General features: G+C 42.2%; 1 protein-coding gene across 3 annotated transcripts in view; it reads left to right on the top strand.

Moving 5' to 3' along the window:
- Positions 1-23,381, top strand: part of aff2 (AF4/FMR2 family, member 2) — a 170,751-nt gene that overhangs the window by 143,629 nt on the left and 3,741 nt on the right. For 2 of the 3 annotated variants that reach the window (XM_061834236.1, XM_061834239.1), the window contains 14 exons: positions 834-951; positions 1,779-1,884; positions 1,993-2,143; positions 2,320-2,535; positions 4,102-4,306; positions 5,825-6,883; positions 7,277-7,392; positions 9,839-10,067; positions 10,901-11,028; positions 13,433-13,496; positions 14,025-14,161; positions 16,195-16,266; positions 19,415-19,508; positions 22,143-22,195. In XM_061834236.1, coding sequence (XP_061690220.1) covers positions 834-951; positions 1,779-1,884; positions 1,993-2,143; positions 2,320-2,535; positions 4,102-4,306; positions 5,825-6,883; positions 7,277-7,392; positions 9,839-10,067; positions 10,901-11,028; positions 13,433-13,496; positions 14,025-14,161; positions 16,195-16,266; positions 19,415-19,508; positions 22,143-22,195 — 2,748 coding nt within the window. The remainder of the gene's footprint in view (positions 1-833; positions 952-1,778; positions 1,885-1,992; positions 2,144-2,319; positions 2,536-4,101; positions 4,307-5,824; positions 6,884-7,276; positions 7,393-9,838; positions 10,068-10,900; positions 11,029-13,432; positions 13,497-14,024; positions 14,162-16,194; positions 16,267-19,414; positions 19,509-22,142; positions 22,196-23,381) is intronic. The other variant, XM_061834238.1, reaches the window with a different exon arrangement.

Here is a 23,381-nt window from a genome sequence, read left to right as displayed (position 1 = left end):
AAGCCTCACCAAGAACATTTCTAAAGGAAATACCATTTGGTACATACATACGCCGCAGCTGTATAAAAGCCGCAAGTGCCCACATTGCAACACCTTGAGATATTTTCAAAGAAAGACGGTACACAGAAAGAGTTTATCGCTAATGCTAGTGCTAATGCTAGTGCTAACGCTAGCTCTAGCACTGCCCTAACAGGGCTGGTAAAAGTCACTTCCTCAGCACATATATTCCACCGGTCTCATTCTTACCTTTTCAGCTCGAGTGCCCCCTTGCGGCCGTTTAAAAAAAAAAATGCACAAATTAGCCACATCACCGCATAAACCGCAGGGTTGAAAGTGTGTGAAAAAAGTTGCAGCTTGTAGGCCGGAAAACACGGTACGTGTTCCCTAATTTGTCACTACTGCTTAAAGACGAAGCCATGAATTTTGTAGGAACTGCTCCCGTTTCACTGCAGCGACATTTGAGTTCGAGGCTATTAATACAGGGAGTGCTTACAGCATTGTAAAAGAGTTACGTGTAAGATGCAATCTATCTGTAATATTCTTTCTTCTACTGTACATTGCATTAATTGACTGAATAATTTTGGGCGTAGAAAGCATGTGAATGAAGTAAACGATCATCACTTACATACTTACTTACGTTGAGTCCTAACTCGGTGAAGAAATACAAGCAGGCGGTTCACTGCAAGTTGCCACAAAGGAGAGGAGAGGCTGAGCGAATCAATTTGTGAATCATGACGTAACCCTGTTAGCCATGTACGATGACGGGAATGAAGTCTGCCGTTTGCTACTTTGTGACACGTAGATTAAATCTGTCGACCCTCTGTCCCCTAAAGTGGCGCGTCGGGGAGCAGCAGCGAATCGGAGAGCAGCTCAGAGTCGGACACCGACGAATCGGAGAGCAGCTCCAGCGATAGCGAGTATAACCAGGCCACTCGCACCAACTCCCCTGAGGTAGCGTGACAAGCAGGCATGTGTGTGTGTGTTAACAAGGGGCTGCAAAACACACAATACATATTGACAGTTATTGTTCGAAGAAAAAAAAAAAATGTGTGACTATGTGTGGGTCATATTAGCTGAATCCATTTCTTGTCTCTTCCTATTACCAACTGAATTGATGTCGGTGTCAGTTTTATTTTACACAATACTTGAGTCGGCCCAGCTGTCTGCACCGCATTGTACGCAGCAGTGTTTTTAATATTTCCCACTTTAAAATAACAAATGGATGATGACATGAATACATCTTTGATTGACTTTGTAAAGAAGTCATTTCGTATTTATATTGTAATATACATCATGCCTCCCAAGAAAAAGACAATATGAAAAGTCATCTGTGTAATGTGGTTCAGTCCAACTGTTATGAAGTTACAATCGCAGAATATACAGCATACATACCAATATTTTATATTCAAATGCATTTTATAATTCATTTCAAATCGCTGTAAATGTTATAATTCAAACTTTGAACACATTGTACAACAATGACCGTAGCATCATCATAATATTTATTAACTACCACATACAGTACAAAAAATGCAACATATTAATCTTCTATTTCTTTTTCTTCTTGATTAAAGTACATTTCAATTTATTATCTACTGATCAAAAATATAAACACTTGTTTCTGAACTCAAAGCTGGAAGACCTTTTGGTCACACCAGATATCTTTTCAAGTCATTTACATTAACTTTCCAGCTATGTATACCTGAATAAAAATGCAGATGTGCGACAGAATGCTAAATGTTAATTATTATTGTTATTATATATATATTTTTTTGTAGCCTGAGCCATCCTCAACTAACAAGTGGCAGCTGGACAGCTGGTTGAACAAGGTCCAAGCGCAAACCAAACCTCTGGTGGCCCCGCAGCAAGATCATCATGGCGCAGGTTTGTAAATGGTGGACGCAAATGCAGACGCGACAGCGTCTAACGAGCATGCTTCAAATTCCCTTGGTTTATTCTGGAAAGCCTGTGCTTTAATGGTCCGCTGCCCAGGTTCCGTCACCCAGAATCAGCAAACGTTTCCGCAGCACAGCGAAGCAGCAGGAGCGGCTGCGACCCCCAAGGCTAAACCCTGCGGGTCCAGCGGTGTGGCGCTTCCCACGGCGCCGACGGTGGAGCACAAAGATTCCAGGGGAGCATTCTGGTATCACCTCCATCTATTTGTTTATGAAAAATGAGTACTTAGTATTAAATATATCATACATACATGTTTTTTTAAAAAAATACTAAATTTGTATTTTAAGTTAATTAAGCTGACTGCTAAGGCTTGTCATGCTGTGTTAGAAATGAACGAATTTGTGTCATGTCTGCGTCTCACAGCCCAAGCAGAGAGAAAACGAAGGCCAAGCTCGCCCAGAAGGCATCTGGGGAGGGTCAGAGGTCAAAAATGAGACTGTCACCGGGAGTGATGTCCGGACCAGAGGTCGCCACACCGAGGAGGACCACAACAGGGAAGAAACAGCCCAGACGAACAGAAAGGTCGAACAGCGTGGAGGATAATCAGAGTCAGACATGGAGCAGATCAACCCAGCAAAGGTAAAGACGGAAGGTCACTACACTGACTTTGAGGAAAAACTTCCCCCTTCTCCGTTAGTTTGCGGCCAATAATTGTTTTGGGAAATTACATTTGGAGAGCTGTGTCTTAACTAAAATAAAAATAAAATAACTAAAACTAGGCGTGGCGAGGACAAGAACTCCGAGACTCGCCAGATACAAATGAACTTGTATTCATACTGTATCTGCTTATTCATTTTAAATGACTCGTAAAAGTATCATTTTGTTTGTAGTTGGCCATTCTACCGGGTAACTATAAATAGCAACAACAACAAAAAAAACACATACCTCAACCTACCTAAAACAAAGACATATTGACTTTTTAACCATCATGAGCACTTTCTTTGCAACGTAACAGCAGTCAGCTGAAACGGATCCACGATTGACCCACAATTGAAACTTTTTGTCTGATAGTGACTATGCCATTTACAGTCGCTCACATTTGACGAGCGCGTATATCGCCATCGCACTCGCAAATCTGCACAGTCGAGCACGAAAAATCACACGTGTAACATTTGTTAAGAGTAGAAAAAATAGATATTGAAAGATGTCGCTTATTTTGTGTAGTCTTGACATCAATTTACGCGTTTATTTCATAAACATTAACAAAACATGCCTGCTCCTAAACAATCAGTATTCACCCGGAAACAAGAAATGCAAGTTAACCGTACTGAGCATGTACAGAAGTGATGCCAAAAGCAAGTTCCGAGCTGCTTCACGTACTGTGAGCGCATTTACGCCGAAAATCATCAACATCATGCCATGTCAAAGGAAATTCAGTTACACCAAAACCCCTGAGTTACATTGAAAACATTTCTGGGATATAACACAGGTAATGTTTCAGTATTATAAGTTTGAGATTGTGATTTACTTTGACTTGATCTAAGCTCTAATGTTAAACTAGTGTGTCCATATCATTTTTCCCATGGTACTGCATTATCTTGAATTTGAAAACTTTTCCCCTCTACATCCTTTAGGAAGATATAGATCATCTACTGCTAGCTTTCATCAATGGATTGACAATAGATAGCACCGTAAATTACGCTCGATTATAACAATACATCATGATGAAATAAAAGGATTTGATTATGTGAATATTTAGTTCTGAAATTGAATGTCTATTGACCTCTTTAAAAATGTCTGTCTCAGTCTTTGGTATTAGGTAACAACTACATACTCGGGTATAACAACTCAGTAAGTTATTTTAAGGATCTTGGGATTCCATCCCTAATCACACCATCTGCGGGCATGACTTGTGGACCACACCCGTAACTTTTTACCTGCGGGCATGACTGACCACACTCGTACATTTTTCAAATGTGAGTGACTGGATTTAAATAAAGCTTGTGCTTTTGATTCGGTTTGAGGGTAGTGAAGTTGGCTTTCAAAGTAAATTGAGCAATTTTCAATTAAAGTTACTTGTTGCTGTTAATTTCGTAATGAAACTAATGTAAAAATGTACTTTCGGTGAGTCGTATCGCTTTTCTTACTGCAGTTTCTCGTGTACTTTGTTTTGGACCCCGCTCCTCACGATGTCTGTTTTATCAGTAGCCCTGCAGTAAGAGAAAAGGACCTGTACCCTCCACCCTCCGTGGAGCATCAGAACGCTTCCAGGCCGAGAACCAAGCCCCCCAGCGGGAAAACGGCTCCCAGAAAAGAACCTCGCAGTTCTACCAACTCAAACAACGCAGTTCCACAACCAGTACCACTGCAGCAAACCACTGTTCCAATACCTACTGTCAATGTAAACCAGGTAAGTGACATTTTCCAGTTTCTAGTGAGCGCTTCATATTTTTTTTAGTTCTGGAAGAAATCTCTCCTGGTTTTACAGCACAATTGAGAAACAGCACAAGGGTGAAAGAGATAAGAGATCAAAATGCTGTTTAGAAGACGGAAAAAACAAACACACATTCATAATACTAACAGTAAAGTTGTGCGTTAGCGTTACTATTATTATCAATATGATGTTTCATTGTTGTTTATAAATGAATCACAGCAAGTGAAGAGGTTGAGATTAATTTTTGTATCCTCGGGGTTGGCTAGAGGCTGATTTTGGTGTCTGAGCAAAAATCTGGAGCATTTAAATAATCAAACCTTCAAAGTTCTCATGAATCTTAAAAAAAAAAACCTCCAGTTATGGTGGCTCTTCAAAGATCAATACGAGCACCTTTAAAGGAACACAGTAAGTAACGATCGCTTTACGCACTGCTGACAGTGTGTCTTAGTGTGATCTCGCTCACCTTTTGGGCTTCGTGTTGCCTTTGAAAACAAAACAAGAACAATCTGAATACAAACAAGCCGAATTCAACGTCATAAATGCAAAATGTACGACCTGCCGAACGACCTCGACATCAGGCAAACAGCAACTAATCTGTCATGCGGAAAACAAGACGGACCCGACCTTGCCATCTTTCACTTTTTCTCGAAATTTGTGATTCATTTAAGCAGTCAGAGGTTCAAACCACAAATTTATATTCATTACATACCTTTTATGTTTGTCGAACAGCGGGAGTTGTCAAGGGAACAAACTAAGTTCAACTAATTATTTTTAATTTTTTTCCACTACAAGCTTGACCTGAGTTAATAAGCATGGCTTTGCTAGCAAGTGTTAGAATGTGTTTGTAACCTCTTCTTTAGTTTGTAAACTATTGCCAGAATCCTCAAACTTTAAACATTTCAAATTCAAAAGCCGTACAAGTATTTCGAAATTTTCTCGGGGAGTTTTGCAGATGGTTCGCTCCACGGATAGAATTTGAAGTCTGTCAACTGTTAGTGCCAAGATGGTCCTCGTGCCTCATCATTTGCATGTGACAGACATCATCTTTGCATGCGCCGAATCGTGTGACACGTGTGCCGTGAATACCGGTGACGTTCAAACATCCGGGAGCCAAAACATGTTTTGTTTTGCAGATCAGTCAAACACGTGTCTGCTCTGTTTTATTTGTGTTATGTTATAATATACAGTCTCGTCAAAATATAGGCTTAGGTTTCTTTCCCGTGTTGCGGAGCTGATGGCACACTACAGTATATAAGTACACACTTGTGGGAAATAAAAGAGCAAAAATGTTTTTTTCTCTGCTTTTAATTAAGTGATTTGTTACTTGCGGTTTCTGGAGAGCAATAATTTCAAATAACAGTTAGCGTATTGTATTTGATGTGTAATGTTTTATCCCATGCACCGTTATGGAATGTTATCTTGGTAACAATAATTATTAATACAGATTCTTTTTATATGCTTTATTTGTCCCTCCCCCAAACAAAAAAAAAATAGGACAAGAGAAAGCACAGAGGCCCGAGTAGCAAAATTACACCGAAGTCCAGAGAGTTTGTCGAAACAGATTCTTCCTCCTCCTCTTCGGAATGCCAGTCGGATTCAGAAGATGCCCTGAAAATTTCTGCTTTGCCGCTTCAGTCGACGCGTACCGCAATTAGCACACAGCCTCAGTCCAACTCGTACACGCCACCTCGTCCCTGCGTCGGCTCGGCCGGCAGCACGGGAAGTCTGGGAGTCTTCGGAGGGAAGGGAGTTTGTGTCCGAGATGGCGGCAGCAGTGTGACCACCAACATTAATAGTAGCACTAGTAGCATCAGCAATGGTGGTAGTGGAGGTAGTAGTACCGCTAACACGCTAAGCATTATCAACATAAGTGGTTCATTTGGGACCTCCGTCCCCGACCCTGGAGGGTTAGGCGGACTGTACAAAAACCCGGAGTCCATGTCACCGCACTTCAACGCGGGACAAGATTTTCCTTTTTCCCCGCTTGTGGAATACCAGGAGACTCGGAGTCTATGGGTGAAGATTGACCTGAGCTTACTTAACAGGTTGCCGGGGCAGGGCTTCGGTCGAGTATCGAAGGTGGGAATAAAAGAACAAGACGGAATTGAAAGGAGAGGATGTGAGAGACCAGGGGAAAGGGTCACGGTGGCCGACCGAGAGAGACAAAAACAGGATGACAGAGAGTGGCAAGGGCTCAGGGATAGACCGAAGTTACCTAAAGGGGAGCAGCAGAATGAAAAAAACGAGCCATTAGTCCAGGACACAGAGAGGCAGTGTGACGGCAATAGATTAACAGAGAGGGACAGGCAGGCTGACAGAGAGGAGAGAGAAAGGTTCAATTTAGGAGAGAGAGACAAGGTGACAGAAAGAAGAGAGAAGGCATGTCAGGGGCTCAGGGTCCTGGACAACCCCCTTGTGCAGGACAAGAGTCTCCCGAGGCTGCCCGGGAGGACAGAACGAGGAGAGAGTGGAGGAAAGCACAGGAGGCAAGCTAATGGCGGCGCGGTGGTTCCGACAGAGAAGCGCACCAGCAAGAGCAAGAGAAAACACAAGGTGGAAAATTGTCCTGATTGTATTCACATTTTTGTCCAGTGTATCTCAGTGTATTGTTTTTTTAGATGATCCAATAACAAAAAAACAGCAAAACAGACATCAATTGTTAACGAGCAAAAAGTCACGTCAAAGGGTCAACTGGGCGCTTAATGTGAGGCAGATGTCTTGATAAACGATCACAACGCGCCAAAGCCAAAAATTACTTTTACGCATTAAATTAGTAATTGCTCACTGTGCTCTTTTACATACATAGATATATAATAAAATAAATTTGGCCCATCTGGCCGGTCACTGCCCCTAACGCAACATCATTCCTGGCTATTGTCTTCCTTTTGCTTGTGCATCATCCCTATTGGCTTTTCTAACTCATCTTTGTCTTCTTTGTATTCCCAGTTGGAGCACATGGAGCCATCCGCCAGCACTAATAAAAAGCTACAATTGGACAAAGACTGTCAGCTCCTTCCACCTTGTATCTCTCCAATACACAACCACAAAAACAGCTCTATGGAGTAAGTACTGACAAAGAGCAGTCCTCGTCACTTACTTGAAGCAAACAATGACCATAATTTATTGTGTATAATGTGTATTTTTCCCCAAAAATTGTCAGTAGCCAATAGTATGCATTATACATAGGTTGGTTGTGAAAAAAAAAAGGAATTTTATCATATGGAAAAAAGTGTTCACTTTCATTCCAATATGCCACCGCCACCTATAGGTTATAAAAAAGTGTAGCCAATATTTTCATTGTAATGTGACAGGGGTTGTATAAATGCATATATGTGCAGTTGTGCTAATAAGTTTACATACCCTGCCAGAAATGGTGGGATGTTTTTTTTTTTTTTATATATACACCTGATGACTGAACAACACCCATCAGTAATATCTTTATGGTTATTTTTTTTTTTGTTTAATGGTAATGCTTTTCTGAATTGCTTGACAGTTTAATTTGAATCCCATTAAATTAAAATTAAATGTTTCACCTGTCCCTTCATGTTTTCTTCAAAGAGATGTACACATCTTACAAATTCAGCCTGGGTAATCAAACATTTCAGCATAACTGTGTATTTTGTCATTTATTACATAAAAACAAGGGCTGTGAATTTCAAAATAAGAGCAAGTAAATAAAAAAAAAAACAAAGCATTGTGTTCAAAGTGCTGAACTTCTTAATAATTCTTTAAAACCCCTTCGTGGGCGGTGCCAAATTTTTGGACCATCATGATTTTCACGGATTATATCCTTCAGTAGATAAAAATATTTAAGTGTTTTAATCAGAAGCCATAATTTGGTATAACTCGTCGGTCAAAGTTAGCAGTTAGATTTTTGGGACAAGATTATAAATTAGTAAAGTTATCCAAAGGGTTATTTCCTTGATTGTGGCCTGTTAGGAGACTTTTATCTCAATAAGGCAAAAAAATTGCCACCCTGCCCATGAATGGGTTAAAAAAAAAAAACTACAAAATCCGGATAATACTGTACTTCATGTTTTGATCATATGGGTGGAAGCAAAATTATGCGTTGCAAAAATGCATTATGGGGGGAATTTGATGTCAACTTTGGTGTGCATCTTATACATGGGGGTGCCTCATAGATGAGAAACTATGGTAATGTCCCCGATAGTGGGGTACACGCTATTATGTTCAATGACACCCGATATGAGTCCCCATATTGTATACAATATGTACAGTGGACGTCAAAACCTCTTCTCCTAGCTCAGTTTTGATCCAAAATTGATTTCAAATCTATGCCAAGTCCTTCCACCCAACTCACCACAAACAATAATAACAATTGAAAGAAAATCCGCATGTAAAACTTCCATCACACCCTGAACTCCAGCGAGGTTGAAATTAAACTGAATGTTAATGAAAGAAATGGGGAGTATAAATTACACTGTGACATTAATGGCCCTGTGTAAAGTTCTAAAAACAGATGAAACTGACTGTCTCGTTGCATAATAGCCAACGTGATTTACTCAGCATCTCGCCACAATCACAGATTATATGGGAAAAGGAAAGGGGAGGGAAAGTTGGCATGACCTGAAATTGAACCCTGGACATCGTGCGCCAGACGTCTCGGCGTGCAGAGCGTCTGTATTTCACCCACGAGGCTTTTTATAGTCGCTGTAAACTGGCTGATGTGATTACCCGACTCGGTGCCTCACCATTTTCTAATCTGTAACTTTTGACAGATTATCGCCGCTCGCTCTGTGAAATCGTGACAATACACGTTTAACGGCTGAAAATGAGACTTTCAGAAAAAGCGACTCATTTTGAACCCGCAACCGTCTGAGTAAAATTTCTTAAACGGCAGAACTGTATTTGCCAAATACCGTGTTGTCATTCTGCGCTGTAAAACCGGTAATTGTCACCCTAAAAGATGCATGAGTGCGCTGGAATGCACACACATACCAGCATTCATTTAGAAACAGCTCACAAACAACACATGCGCATGAGCATAGTCATGCACACTGCTCACATCCATTATTCTGAACACACACGCACACACTCAGCCACTAATTAGTTTTGTCTCCCAGGTTTTGCATATTATCACTAAAGTCTTGGCCTGCGGTGCTGTTCTGCAAACTCAGCAACATTCGCATTGCATCAACTCCCCCCGAGAGCTTCTATAGGGAGAAGAAAAACAAAAAATATTGTCTTTGGTGTCGAAAACAATATGAGTCACGGGCGCTACAATAAAGCAACTGTGAGATGAATCATCTGCGTTCTATCAGGAAAGACAAAGATCAGATCACGTTAACATTTTAAACAGTCATTCAACTACAGATGAAGTCTTGTCAACAAAATATGCTCGACAGCACAGCGCAAATGTTTACGTTGCGATCCATTTTTTTGGGACATATTTAGAGAAAGTGAAGTCACACAAACATGAGTGCTTTCATCTCATCACATCCACTTGTGCTTTGATTGGCATTTTAAGCGCGTGCGTGTGTTCCTCAGATCCCTGAACAGGAAGCAGTCCCGGCGGCAAGACGAGAAGCTCCTTCCTCCGCTGCTGTCCCCGCTCTCTGAAGAGCCCCCCCATAAACGGACATGCGAAAACAGTTTGTCTCTCAGCCAGGATGGCGGCGCCACCTCCGCGGTGCCTTGCCCCGTCGCCTCGTCCGCGCACAGACACAGGAGAGGAGAAAGCAGAGCATTGTCGCATGCCAGAAACGCTGCTACTAGTGTAAGTCTGAAGATGTGCCCCCATACTTAACTTGAGATAATCCCGCCCGTGTATTTGTTACAAGTACCGTATTTTCCGGACTGTACGTCGCTCTGGAGTACAAGTCGCACCACCCATAAAATCCAGCAAAACGAAGAAAACAAACATATAAGTCACACTGCAGTATAAGTCGCGTTTTGGGGGGAAATGTACATCCATCCATCCATTTTCTTTTGCCGCTTATCCTCACGAGGGTCGCGGGGAGTGCCGGAGCCTATCCCAGCTGTCAACAGGCAGGAGGCGGGGTACACCCTGAACTGGTTGCCAGCCAATCGCAGGGCACATAGAGACAAACAGACACAGTCACAATCACACCTAGGGGCAATTTCGAGTGTCCAATTAATGTTGCATGTTTTTGGGATGTGGGAGGAAACTGGAGTGCCTGGAGAAAATCCACGCGGGTCCGGGATTGAACCCGGGACCTCAGAACTGTGTGGCTAACGCTTTACCAGCTGATCCACCGTGCCACCTGGGGGAAATTTATTTGATAAAATCCAACACCAAAAACAGACATGTCATTTAAAAATGAAATGACAAACAATTTAAAATAATAAGACTGATAGAAGCTTATGGGCTTGCATGCAACAAAAAATTCATTATTGTATTTGCCTTTTACTCGTATAGCCAAATGAAAAGTTTCTTTGTGTTGTGCAAATATGTTTATTATTGTGAAAGGTTTAGAACTTAATGTATTCTCCGATTGAATGTGTCTGTGTGTAATTTTCTTACAATATTAATTCTACGTATATATTATGGCATGTAAAAGTGGTCTCCCAATGAAATCCCTTCTACAGCTAACAGATCATCACAAGAAGAAGCCCTTTGGTTCCCATGCCAATGGGCAGTCTGATTCAGATGCGTGGTCAGAACCAGTGACCGAACCCGGAGAACCTTCGAGACCAAGACTGTCCTTTAGTGACACGTATGTGCAAACACCGTCGTACATTCCTAAAACAGTAATCGATTCTTACAGGAGAGAGCAGATACTCCTCGGAGAGCGTAACCAATGTAAAAAAAAAAAAAATCCTAGCTGCAGACATACACTGAAGAAAATAAATATTTGAACACCCTGCTAGTTTCCAAGTTCTCCCACTTAGAAATCATGGAGGGGTCTGAAATTTTCATTATAGGTGCATGCCCACTTTGAGAGAGAGAGAATCTAAAAAGAAAAATCCAGAAATCACAATTTATGATTTTTTTTAACGATTTATTTGTGTGATACAGCTGCAAATAAGTATTTGAACACCTGTCTATCAGCTAGAATTCTGACCCTCAAAGACCTGTTAGTTCGCCTTTAAAAGTCCACCTCCACTCCATGTATTATCCTAAATCATATTTCACCTGTGTGAGGTCGTTAGCTGTGTAAAGACACCTGTCCACCCCATGCAATCAGTAAAACTCAAACTTGTAACATGGCCAAGACCAAAGAGCTGTCCAAAGACACCAGAGACAAAATTGTACAATTCCACACGGCTGGAAAGGGCTACGGAGAAATTGCCAAGCAGCTTGGTGGAAAAAAAGGTCCACTGTTGGAGAAATCATTAGAAAATGGAAGAAGCTAAACATGTCGGTCAATCTCAGTCGGGGTAGACCCCCATGAAAGATATCACCTCGTGGGGTCTCAATGATCCTTAGAAAGGTGAGGAATCAGCCCAGGACTACACGACAGGATTTGGTCAGTCATCTGAAAAGAGCTGGGACCACCGTTTCCAAGGTGACTGTTGGTAATACACTAAGACGTCACGGTTTGAAATAACGCATGCCACGGAAGGTTCCCCTGCTTAAACTAGCACATGTTAAGTTCCATCTTAAGTTTGCCAATGACTTTTTGGATGATACAGAGGAGTCATGGGAGAAGGTTTTGTGGTCAGATGAGACCAAAATGGAAGTTTTTGGTCATAATTCCACTAACCGTGTTTGGAGGAAGAAGAATACTGAGTTCCATTCCAAGAACATCATCCCCACTGTGAAGCATGAGGGTGGTAGCATCATGCTTTGGGGGTGTTTATCTGCACATGGGACAGGAAGACTGCACTGTATTAAGGCGAGGATGACCGGGGACATGTATTGTGAGATTTTGGGTTACAACCTCTTTCCCTCAGTAAGAGCGTTGAAGATGGGTCGTGGCTGGGTCTTTCAACATGACAATGATGCGAAGCACAGAGCCAGGAAAACCAAGGAGTGTCTCCGTAAGTAACATATCAAGGTTGTGCCGTGGTCTAGCCAGTCCCCAGAAACTATACCCAATAGAAAGTCTTTGGAGGGAGCTGAAACTCTGTGTTTCTCAGCGACAGCCCAGAAACCTGTCTGACCTGGAAAAGATCTGTGTGGAGAAGTGGGCCAAAATCCCTCCTGCAGTGTTTGCAAACCTGGTAAACAACTACAAGAAACATTTGGCCACTGTAAGTGCAAACAAAGGCTACTGTACCAAATATTAACATTGGTTTTCTCAGGTATTCAAATACTTATTTGCAGCTGCAGGCATGATGATTTCGGCAAGTATGGTAACCGATCTTTCGGTTCCGTTGATTTTTGTCCTGGGAAACGGTGGGAAACGATTTTTCCGTTCCCATTGATAATGCTCATGGGAACTGGTTTTTACACGTACTTCAGAATAAAGCCTTAGCAGGCATGAGCATTTTGTCTTTTACGCTTAGCAACTGACATCTTTGACTAGCGTTTGAGTGACCCGGATATGAATAACTCGACCTTGCGCATGCGTAACGCAGAAGCGGAAACCGGTGCTGTTTGTAAACCACACTGACAAAGCTGGGCGTTTTAATCATTAAAAATAAAGGGGTTCATGTAGGTTCGTTTTATACAGATTGTTCTATTTCGTTGAGAACTTGTTTTACATTCCACACGTGGGCAAATTTTATTAAAAGTAAGCCCTGAGATCTGGGAAACGGACTTTCGGTTCCGTGTTTTCTCAGGCTGGGTAACGACACGGTAACTGAACGATCGTTTCCGTGAAATGCTCATGCCTGCAGCTGTATCACACAAATAAATCGTTAAAAAAATACACCTATGATGAAAATTCCCGACCCCTCCATGATTTCTAAGTGGGAGAACTTGCCGCATAGCAGGGTGTTCAAATACTTATTTTCTTCACTGTCTATTTTCCCTGGAGTTTATCTTGGACATTTAGCTTCGTACATTCATTTGTAATGCACAATGTGATCTGCCAGAGTTATATTTAGAGCCCCCATGAAGGCCCTTACTTTATTTTCTCTACAATATGAAGACCAGTTTATTCTTTGGCCAGTGGCATGGCTGCCCAAACATACTATTTATGCCTATTTATACGTTCTCTTTGCTGTATTCAGAGTCCACAGCGCAGACTACTATATGCAGGAGGCCAAAAGGCTAAAGCACAAGGCCGACGCATTGGTAAGTTCATTTGCAATCTCGACTGAAAAACGCGCACATACACGGTGACACTTCCATGAACTGTTGCATGGAGGATGAGCGCTGCAGCCAGATTGAAAGAAAAAGGACTGGAAAACACACAGCATGAACCCGACTGTAATTATGTGTGTACTGTTGTTGCGTGCATCGTCAATTCTGTGCGTAAATGTGAGCAAACAGCCTCCACTGAGGAGAGAAAAAAAAATGTCATGAAGGGCTGGTTTGTATAATCGCTGCCATTGGTTGTCCATTTCATCCAAGTATGAATCGCATTCTTGGGCTGTTAATGCCTGCTGGATTATATGTTATAAAAATAATTATCTGATTGCTCTAAGCAATGAAATGAAATGTAGTCAACTGTTATTTATCTTATATTTATGCATTGTTGCCTCAGATTTATCCGGGGATTTGTGTCTTAGTGGGGGATTACCGAAAGAGAAGGCCGTGTACTACAAAGCACTTTCAACGTGCCTCGCTGTCTAATTGTTTTGTTGTCTCCTCTGTGCGTAGATGGACAAATTCGGGAAAGCAGTGAACTACGCGGACGGCGCCCTCTCCTTCATTGAGTGCGGAAATGCGATGGAACGCGATCCTCTCGAGGCCAAATCTCCGTACACAATGTATTCGGAAACTGTGGAGCTAATCAGGTACGGGTTATAAATCATGTTAGGGAGTGAAATGGATTCAAACGGATGAATCAATACAAAAAAAAATTCTAAAAATAACATTCAATGTTTTGGTGTAGTTATCAGCGGTGTTACAATACTGACATTTGCAGCTAAATTGTAAGTCACTTCCAACATTCGCAGAACATTAAATTGATTGAGATTGACATTTTTTTTTTTTTTTTACGACGTGGAACAACAAGTCTAGTACGTAGTTGCAATCAATGAGGACATGTGAGGGAAATAAATTCTACGCAACACATTTTTTGCAATGAAGACACAAACAGGAGTGCTCAATGGATCTTTTATCACTACCAAGACCAAATAATAATTACCGTAATTTCCAGCCTATAGAGTGCACCGGATTATAAAATTCATCCAGTAGATTTGTAAAGGAAATACCATTTGGTACATACATAAGACGCACCTGTGTAAAAGCCACAAGTGCCCACATTGAAACCCACATTTAAATATGAGATATTTACAAATAAAGATGGTACACAGAGAGTTTAACGCTCGCGCCGCAGCGCTAACTGGGCCGGACCGGTAAAAGTCACTTCCTCAGCACATGTATTCCACCAGTCTCACGCTTACCTTTTCCGCTCGAGTGCCCCCCCTTGCGGCCATTAGAAAAAAATGATATAGAGATATTTACAAAGAAAGACGGTACACAGTTTTTTTTTGTTTTTACAAAAATGACAGAATGTTGACGAGAACAACAGCAAGTTTTTGTCAACTGTATAAGTAATCAGCACTAAATTGTACAAGCTTATACATATCCAACTATATACTGTATGTGTGAACTACAAAGATATTCAGGAAAATGTTTTCATGTTTTGAAATTTTAAAAATCAATAATCAAATAAAACAAAAGGGCGGCACAGTGGATCTGCTGGTAAAGCGTTGGCCTCACAGTTCTGAGGTCCCGGGTTCGATCCCGGACCCGCCTGTGTGGAGTTTGCATGTCCTCCCCGTGCCTGCGTGGGTTTTCTCCGGGCACTCCGGTTTCCTCCCACACCCCAAAAAACATGCAATATCAATTGTACACTCTAAATTGCCCCTAGGTGTGATTGTGAGCGAGGCTGTTTGTCTCTATGTGCCCTGCGATTGGCTGACGACCAGTTCAGGGTATACCTCCTGCCCGTTCTCAGCTGGGATAGGCTCTAGCACTCCCGCGACCCTCGTGAGGATAAGCGGCTAAGAAAATGGATGTATCTATAAAACAAAATCCACCTTTGTAAATTGTACGTGTAACCTCTTCATTGTTGGCATAATCCTAATCGTTGCCACATGCTGGCTAAGATACACACAAACAGAAACACAAATCCCCATTCATGTTGCATTATTCATATCTCTCACTCACTATTTATGTTGGGGGTTGGGGGCTGATTAAAGGAGTCCTTACAGACCAGGAGGGTTTGCTCCTGTTTTTGAACAACTTTTCGCAACTGTCAGTCAGTGAAGTCATCACGCTTACGTCTTGTATAACATATAGCTTGTACCTCAGAGCAGCCGACAAGTTGAAGGCAGGGACTCTCAACTGAAGGACTCCGGTTCAAGTTCATCCATCTCACTTGAGTGTCCTTGAACAAAGCACTGACTCTTTAAAATAGCTTCAGGGCTGCTAATTTGCACCTTTAGTCTCCCAGCGGAGAGAACAGGAAGAAGTGATGTACAGATTCCAAAAGCTCAATAAAGCATAAAGGAGCTGAATAGGGAACTTCAAATAGCAAACAACAGCTGACACTGAAAAAAAAAAAGATAAATAAATGACTAATAACCAAAGGTCGAATGTGTCATTTCAGTGTCAAAAAAAAAAAAAAAAGGCCCCCTTTGCAGCCTGAACATCGATGCCTATATTCAGTGTCCAGATTTCTTTTCCCCTCACCCAAGGTCAGCCAGGATAGGCTCCCTCATAAGCCGAAAGAAGCGTTATAGAAAATTAATGAATGGATTTGTACAACTCTCTTTCTATCTCTTTCTACTTATGTATTTCTTTATTTCTTTCTCTCCAGGTATGCCATGAGGTTGAAGAACTTCACCAGCCACTCAGCCACCATAGCTGAGAAGAAACTGGCTGTGTTGTGGTACGATTAACCTTTATATGAAAACTCATCATCAAGCCTTGTTCTTAATTGTGATTTTATTGTCCTCGTGTTGCACATAATTAGACTGTGAAAGTTTGACAACAATTGCAAACGAGTCACTGAAGGTGTTGCGGTTCTGACGCCTGGCTTAAGTGCAGGCAGCACAAGTTCAGCTCTCACTCAGTGGTGCGACAAATGTACGTTTGAACGGTTGTCTGTCTCCATTTGTGCCCCGTCATTTGCTGTCCACCAGTGAGCCACTTAGTCTGCATTTTGCTCATAGTCAACTGGGATTGACGCCTGCTCTGCACAAAGCTGACCAGTTTGGGGAAAAAAGGATCGATGGAGCTTTAGCAAAAACAACCACTAAATGTAGATTGGTACTTAAAAAAAACATTTGTCATATCCATTGCGGGCTAGTGGTTAACCATATCGAGTAATCACCAGAGGTACAGTACAGCCTCGGTTCTCGACCACAATCCGTTCCAGAAAACGGTTCGAGAAGTGATTTGTTCAGATACCGAATCGATATTTCCCATTACAATGAATGGAAAAAGAAACAATGCGTCCCAAGCCTAAAAAATGTGGCTTTTTAAAGCATTTTTTAAGCTTTTCTTGATATAAACTCCATAGTAGTAATACGTGTAAATAAAATAATTTAAGAAATTTGTTTATTTTTTGCTTAAAATGTATGCTGTAGTAGTACATTAGGCTAGGCTGGGAACACATTGCTGTATCTGGAGCAACTCAGCCCCCAGCTTTATAAAAAAAAAATTCATAAACAACTGACAAAAGTGCAGAATAACTTAAACAATGGGGGTGGGGGGTAACATACAAAAACATTAATGCATTAACAAAATCTTTGAAACAATCCCCAGCTAACTGTTGTTCGTTTATGAAATTTAAAAACAACTTTTCAACTTCCTCCAAGATCCCACAGATCTTGCTCTGCTTGCTCAACACGGTTGCTCAACATAACTTGCTTTAAAGGCGTTCTTGTGTTTCAGAATGGTGCTCATCGTCGATTTTGCCATGCCATAATCCTTCGATAGCTCAGAAACACGCACACCAGATTCGTATTTGGCTATCAATTCTTTCTTAAAGTCGACAGTTTTACGCAGAACTTTCATTTTTTCACCACCAGCAGCCTTACTACCTCCACTTGCCTTCTTTGGAGCCATGATTGGGGTTTAATAGTTCTCAATAAGAAGAAAAAAAGCAGTCACTACTGTTGTTATTGCCGGGTTTTTTTCGGGGAACGTTCGAATTGACAATAACAAAGCGTGCCGTGGGTGGGTCAACCGCTTGCGCCGCGCGCGTTATGTTATTTCTGGGTTTTGTCGGGGGCGTTCGAGTATCGATTTTCGTTCGAAAACAGAAGCAGAAAAATCTAAAAATTTCAATCCGCAAACCGATTTGTTCGAGAACCGAGGCTGTACTGTATTTATTCCTTTACCCGGAGATAGTAGCAATTAGTAAAAGTTGTCTATTTGAAAGGATGCCTATATTTGTACAAATTCTAAGGGTGGAGCTAGGCAAGGAAATGGACTTTGATTGGTTTAACACAGAATAGCCACTTCCATGTGAATGATTGTTCCACTTCTGCAGTTTTAATGTGTGGGTCGCTCAAATTTTTGGTTCCTCGCAGTAATACAGTGCAATTGGAGGCAGAAATGATTGTTCCTCACTTGTTTCCTCACCCTCACTCATGATTGACGCAAACAAGGTGGAGAAAATGAGCACGAGTGCTTTGGCAAAGTCTTAAATAGTACAGCAAGAAGATGCAAATGTAGCTCGGAAGGAAGGCCATTTTGGAAGGTGCTAATTGAGAGTTGCTTATGGCTGGTCCTGTTTTTTGCTTTATTATTGATTTAATTTTCAAACCAGTCCTCATAGGTTGCCACATCTAAAGAATAAATCCCAGTGTTTTACCCAAGACCTCCAGCTTTGTATGCTACCTGAACCTGCAAAAAAAGTTGGAAAACAAAAGTTATCAAGGGATTTCAAATCTTTCTCATTTTTCTCTTCCATGATTGGTGAGTCATATGCTACTCTAAACCAAACAGCTCAATGAGGGACATCGTCTACCATCTATTAGAGTAGAGGCCACTATTGTAAAACACATAACATTGCATGTACTTTCTTGTTGAACCCATTCATGAAAAGAAAAATCATTTCCATCAGAAGAAGTCATCTTCAAGGAAAATTCCGGTGGTTTGGAGTAACATTGTCATGTCAATAGGTCATGTAATATGCACTCCGGCTTGATAATGTGATGTTAAATCCTCTCTCATTTAATAGTATTTTGAGAAGATTAGAAATTAGAAATTATGAATTTTCAGGGGCGCTGCCATTTTCGCGAATCACGTGACCTACGTGTGCGGATGCGACTTTTTAAATGCCGTTCCAAAGGCTCAATTACGTGGGACACCATTTATGCCCAGCGCCGATTTCTCTGATTTCTCCTCATCTGATGAAGAAATAGCAGTATTGCTTGATCGGGAAGACGGAGGAACACTTTCATACAGATTTGAACGAGCTCACGGCTCCGCTAGTACATATTACATGACCTATCGGACACATTGTTACTCCAAACCACCGGAATTTCCCTTTAATGCCATTCCGTAAATGAGCAGTTCCGGTAATACGGTTTCAATGCCAACCTTCACTCTCATCCTCTTATTGGCCCTCGCGAGGTTAAAAGTTTGCAGTTAGTAGTTCATTTGAAAGTAAAGGAGCGGCGTCTGCCTCTGAATCCTCGCTGTTGTTTTCCGAGGGGCCAGGATGGAAACACGCCGGATGGAAATGTGAAATTACAAATGAGCCTGACGAGGTTATGTCCTTGTATGTTTCGAGGCTCTTTTTACACTTGTTCTTCTTTCCTCTGCTGTTTCTGTCGAGGAATAACAAATACTACTTGATTTAAAAAAAAACAAAAAAAAAAACGTTCTCTTCTTTCGTTTGTGTTATTTTCTTTAACTTCTTAGTTTATGCTCGTCCACGCTCCGTGAGGACATGTACGAAATGTGAACGGTATTCTTTGAGGGGTGACATGACGATAATCCGGTAATGAAGAGGGGGCTTTTTTTCTGTGAATTTGTACGGGGGGGGGGGCTCCATCTGACTTTTAATGGTTTTGTTTCCATAGTAACCGCTGTCTGTCTCTGCTGTATCTGCGGATGTTCCATCTGAAGAAAGACCACGCTGTGAAGTACTCACGTTCGCTGATGGAGTATTTCAAGGTAACACACACACAGGCACGCGCGTACAAAGATGGTTACTTTTACTATCTCACTAATTTTCCTCTCTGTGGGAGAAAAACGTGCAAAGCCGACCGACTATGATTCCTAACCCGCATTCCGTATTCGTTTTCATGGCGCCGGCGCATTAATTTTGCATGACGTTGTTAAAATCAATTCTCTCTCTTTGATATTAATGCATTAATTAGCTCCCTCAATCATCAGAAGGGATTGTTAGGGTTTTAATGTACTTGTTTTGATTAATTATGTGTAGTTTATTTAATTACCGAGTGTGTCCTTATCACAGTGGCGCATTTGCAGTTGGATTGAATTTCTCGGGAGCAGTGGAATGGGAGTGAGCGTTTGTGTTTGTGTGTGTGTGTGTGTATATTTGTGTGTGGTATCTGGCCATGAACTGCGAAATGTGTGTTGGCGAAACAAAAGAATAAAATCATATTGGAACAAATGAAAACTCTCTCACTACTAATTGTTATGTATGTCAAATAGTAATCGTGATAGCCTCCACAGATCTTTTAGTTCTCGGCCCTCTGACAGCGCAGAGGAAAGCTTCATCACCTGACAATCGAAGTTCAGATTTGCTTCAGGTTCCAGTTTGTACCCACATTTTGTTGATAAAGACGTACAAAGAATGTCAGACGGAGCTGCATTATGTCTTTATAGAGCTAAAGAAAACCGATGACAGAGTACCCAGAGAGGAACTGTGGTACTGCATGCAGAACTCTGGATACAGGACATGTATGAGGGTAGCATAACAGTGGTGAAATGTACTGTAGGTGTGACAGAGGAATTGAAGGTGGAGGTGGGACTGCATCAGGGATCAACCCTGAGCCCCTTCCTGTTTGCAGTGATGTTGGACAGAATGACAGACGAGGTTAGACTGGAGTCTCCGTGGACCATGATGTTTGAAGATGGCGTTGTGATCTGCAGGGAACAGGTGGAGGATCAGATTGAAAGGTAGAGACATGCAATGGAAAAAAAGAGGAATGAAGATATGCCAAAGTAAGACAATATACGTGTCTGAATGAGGATATTGGGAGAAGAGATAGCGAGGTTGGAGACAAGGTCAGAGAGAGTAGACTTCGATGGTTTGGACATGTTCAGAGGCAAGAGAGTGAGTGTGTTGGTAGAAGGGTGCTGAGGATGGAGGTGCCAGGCAAAAAAGTGAGAGGAAGACCAAAGAAAAGGTTGATGGATGTTGTGAGGGAGGACATGAGGACAGTGGGCGTTAGAGATGGGCTTAGATGGAAAAATATGACACGCTGTGGCGACCCCTAACGGGAGAACCCGAAAGAAAAAGAAGAAGATAGCGAGGTTGAATGACTTCAAATACTTGGGGTCAATAGTCCAAAGCAATGGTCAGTGTGGTCCAGAAGCGAAGAAATGGGTCCAAGCAGGTTGGAACAAATGGCGGAAGGTGTCAGAATGCGACAGAAGAGTCTCTGCTAGGAAGAAGGGCAAAGTTTATAAAACAGTGGTGAGGCCGGCCGTGATGTGCGGATTAGAGACGGTGGCACCGAAGAAACAACACGATGCAGAACTGGAGGTGGCAGAAATGAAGATGTTGGGGTTCTCGCTTGGAGTGAGCACGGTGGATACGATTAGAAATGAGGTCATTAGAGGGGCAGCCAAAGTCGGATGTTTTGGAGGCAAGGTTCGAGAGAGCAGACTTCGATGGTTTGTGTCATGAACAAGACTTGGCCACTGCCAAGAGAGGCGTGGCCACGACAGGTGTCACCGCCCAAAGCTATTTCACATTGGGACTGTAATTAGACAGGCATTTAAGTTGAGAGTTTTTGTCACTGGCCAGTTTGTTTGCTTTGTGTTAGTGAGTTGCATTCACTGCCTGTGGGACTCTCCGCTCTACGTGTACCTTAGAGTAACCCTAGTCACAGCGATTCTGTGCCTGTTAGTTTGATCCTGTCCTGTTGAGTTTGTTAGTTTCCCCCAGAGTTATTGGACCCCGCTGTATGTCTTTTGGATACCGCGTAGCATAGAGTTTCTGTGGCTCTACCCTGTCTGACTGCTACACCGTGTATGACCCAGTTTCCGGAATAAACTACACTGAACATTATGCCTCTGCCTCGAAGTCCTGCATTTGGGTCCTCCCCCCGTGCTGGAGGTTCGTGACAGTTTAGACAGGTCCAGAGTAGATGAGTAAATGGGTGATGAGGATGGAGCTGCAAGGGAAGAGAGCGAGAGGAAGACCAAAGAGAAGGCTATATCCAGTAATTGAAGAAATGACACATTGCTAAAATGATAGCGTACAGTGTACAAGCTGTCTAAACTGTTGGCAGCAAACGTGAGTACACCGCTAAGTGAAATTGTCCAAACTGGACCCAGTTAGCCATTGTCATGTGACTCGTAAGTGTTACCATTGAGTTTCAGGGGTGAATTAGGAGCAGGTGTGTTAAATTTGGAGTATCGCGCTCACACTCTCTCGTACTGGTCATTGGATGTTCAAATATGGCACCACATGACAAAGAGCTCGCTAAGGATCTGGGGGAAAAAATGAAAATGTATTATTACAGTGCCACTGCTCATGAAGGAACTTGAGCATTTTCTTTTACTTCTATTTCTTTGTATAAAATAACTTTTCTCGTGTGTCTCGTATACTAGAACTCAGCCAAAAGCTCCCATCAAGCACCTTCTCCCTGGAGGACGAATGGAAAGTGAGTAGGACACACGTACTGTACACACACACCCGCTTCCTCCCACATAGATAATTTAGAATTTAGAATTCACCGGACCACTGCTGCAAAACACCGTGGCGTTCTTAACAATCTTGTAGACAAACAAACCCCTCAGGAAGTAAAGAAAGGGATTGATTTTCTGTAGATGTGAGCAGAAGAAGACTGGAGGGGGCGTCAAGTGCTTGGCTGAAGTGAGATGGAGTGGGTGGCGATAAATAGCGGAGAGGCGTGGAGGGGCTGCGGATGTGAAGCTAACGTGTTTGAACAGCTCTGACGCTGAATAACAGCAGGATCGGACCCCACCGTCTGTGTGTGGATGTGTGAGGGTTGTGTGCACAGCCAAGAACGCAAAAGACTGGATTAACGAGGGCCGAAGCCGTAATCGCAGCCGTGACGTCGGCGGAAGAGTCACACCCACCCACTGCGTGACGTATCATACTTTGATACGCTAATAATGTTTAGAAACAAACCTGAATGTACGTTACAGGGTCTTTAACAGCATTCTTTACCGATATTATTTGTTAGCAGGATCATTTGATCATCATTATCGATCCAGTTTGGGTTCACTCAGCGGTCTGTGTTTAGTTATTCGTAGAACACACACACACGATCGTACCCGTACAGCCATTTACACTCACGTTCGCTGTCGTATGAACAGGTTAAAATCTTCAATTTTTGAGGATTTTTGGAATGTGGAAAGAAGCGCGGATATGTAAACGCCCGCAGAAAGGCCGGAACTTCAACTACCATCCCGCAAAATTGTGATGTTCTAACAATAGATGCTTTTCACGTGACGCCAAGAGTCGCAGGACTTTTGTTTACAGCGCCCACTGGACGGCAAAACTGCAATACAATTCGCGTTTTTTAGTGATCTTTTTGCGCGTTACGGCCTTTTTGTTGCAAGAACGGACAGAAAAAGGGGTCTGACACTTCAGGCGTTGTTTACTTTTTGCTGGGGATTCAGCTAATTTACTGTGATATCCTTGCTACATATTTTTACGGAGGTCTTTGGGCTGTCAATGTGCCTACTACCACCCGCAGTGAAACTTTGCTTTCCAGGCTCGCGGTGGATAATGCTAACCTCGCGGCTGTCGCTAGCCAATGCCTTTAGCTGCACTTTTGCTAACTCGTGGGAGCGGGCTATGCCGATAGCTTTTTTTCGATA

The sequence above is a fragment of the Syngnathoides biaculeatus genome, chromosome 11 (assembly GCF_019802595.1).
Source record: "Syngnathoides biaculeatus isolate LvHL_M chromosome 11, ASM1980259v1, whole genome shotgun sequence".
Taxonomy (NCBI): domain Eukaryota; kingdom Metazoa; phylum Chordata; class Actinopteri; order Syngnathiformes; family Syngnathidae; genus Syngnathoides; species Syngnathoides biaculeatus.
Note: the sequence above shows the minus strand (reverse complement) of the source record. Positions and strands in the feature narration are given on the sequence as shown.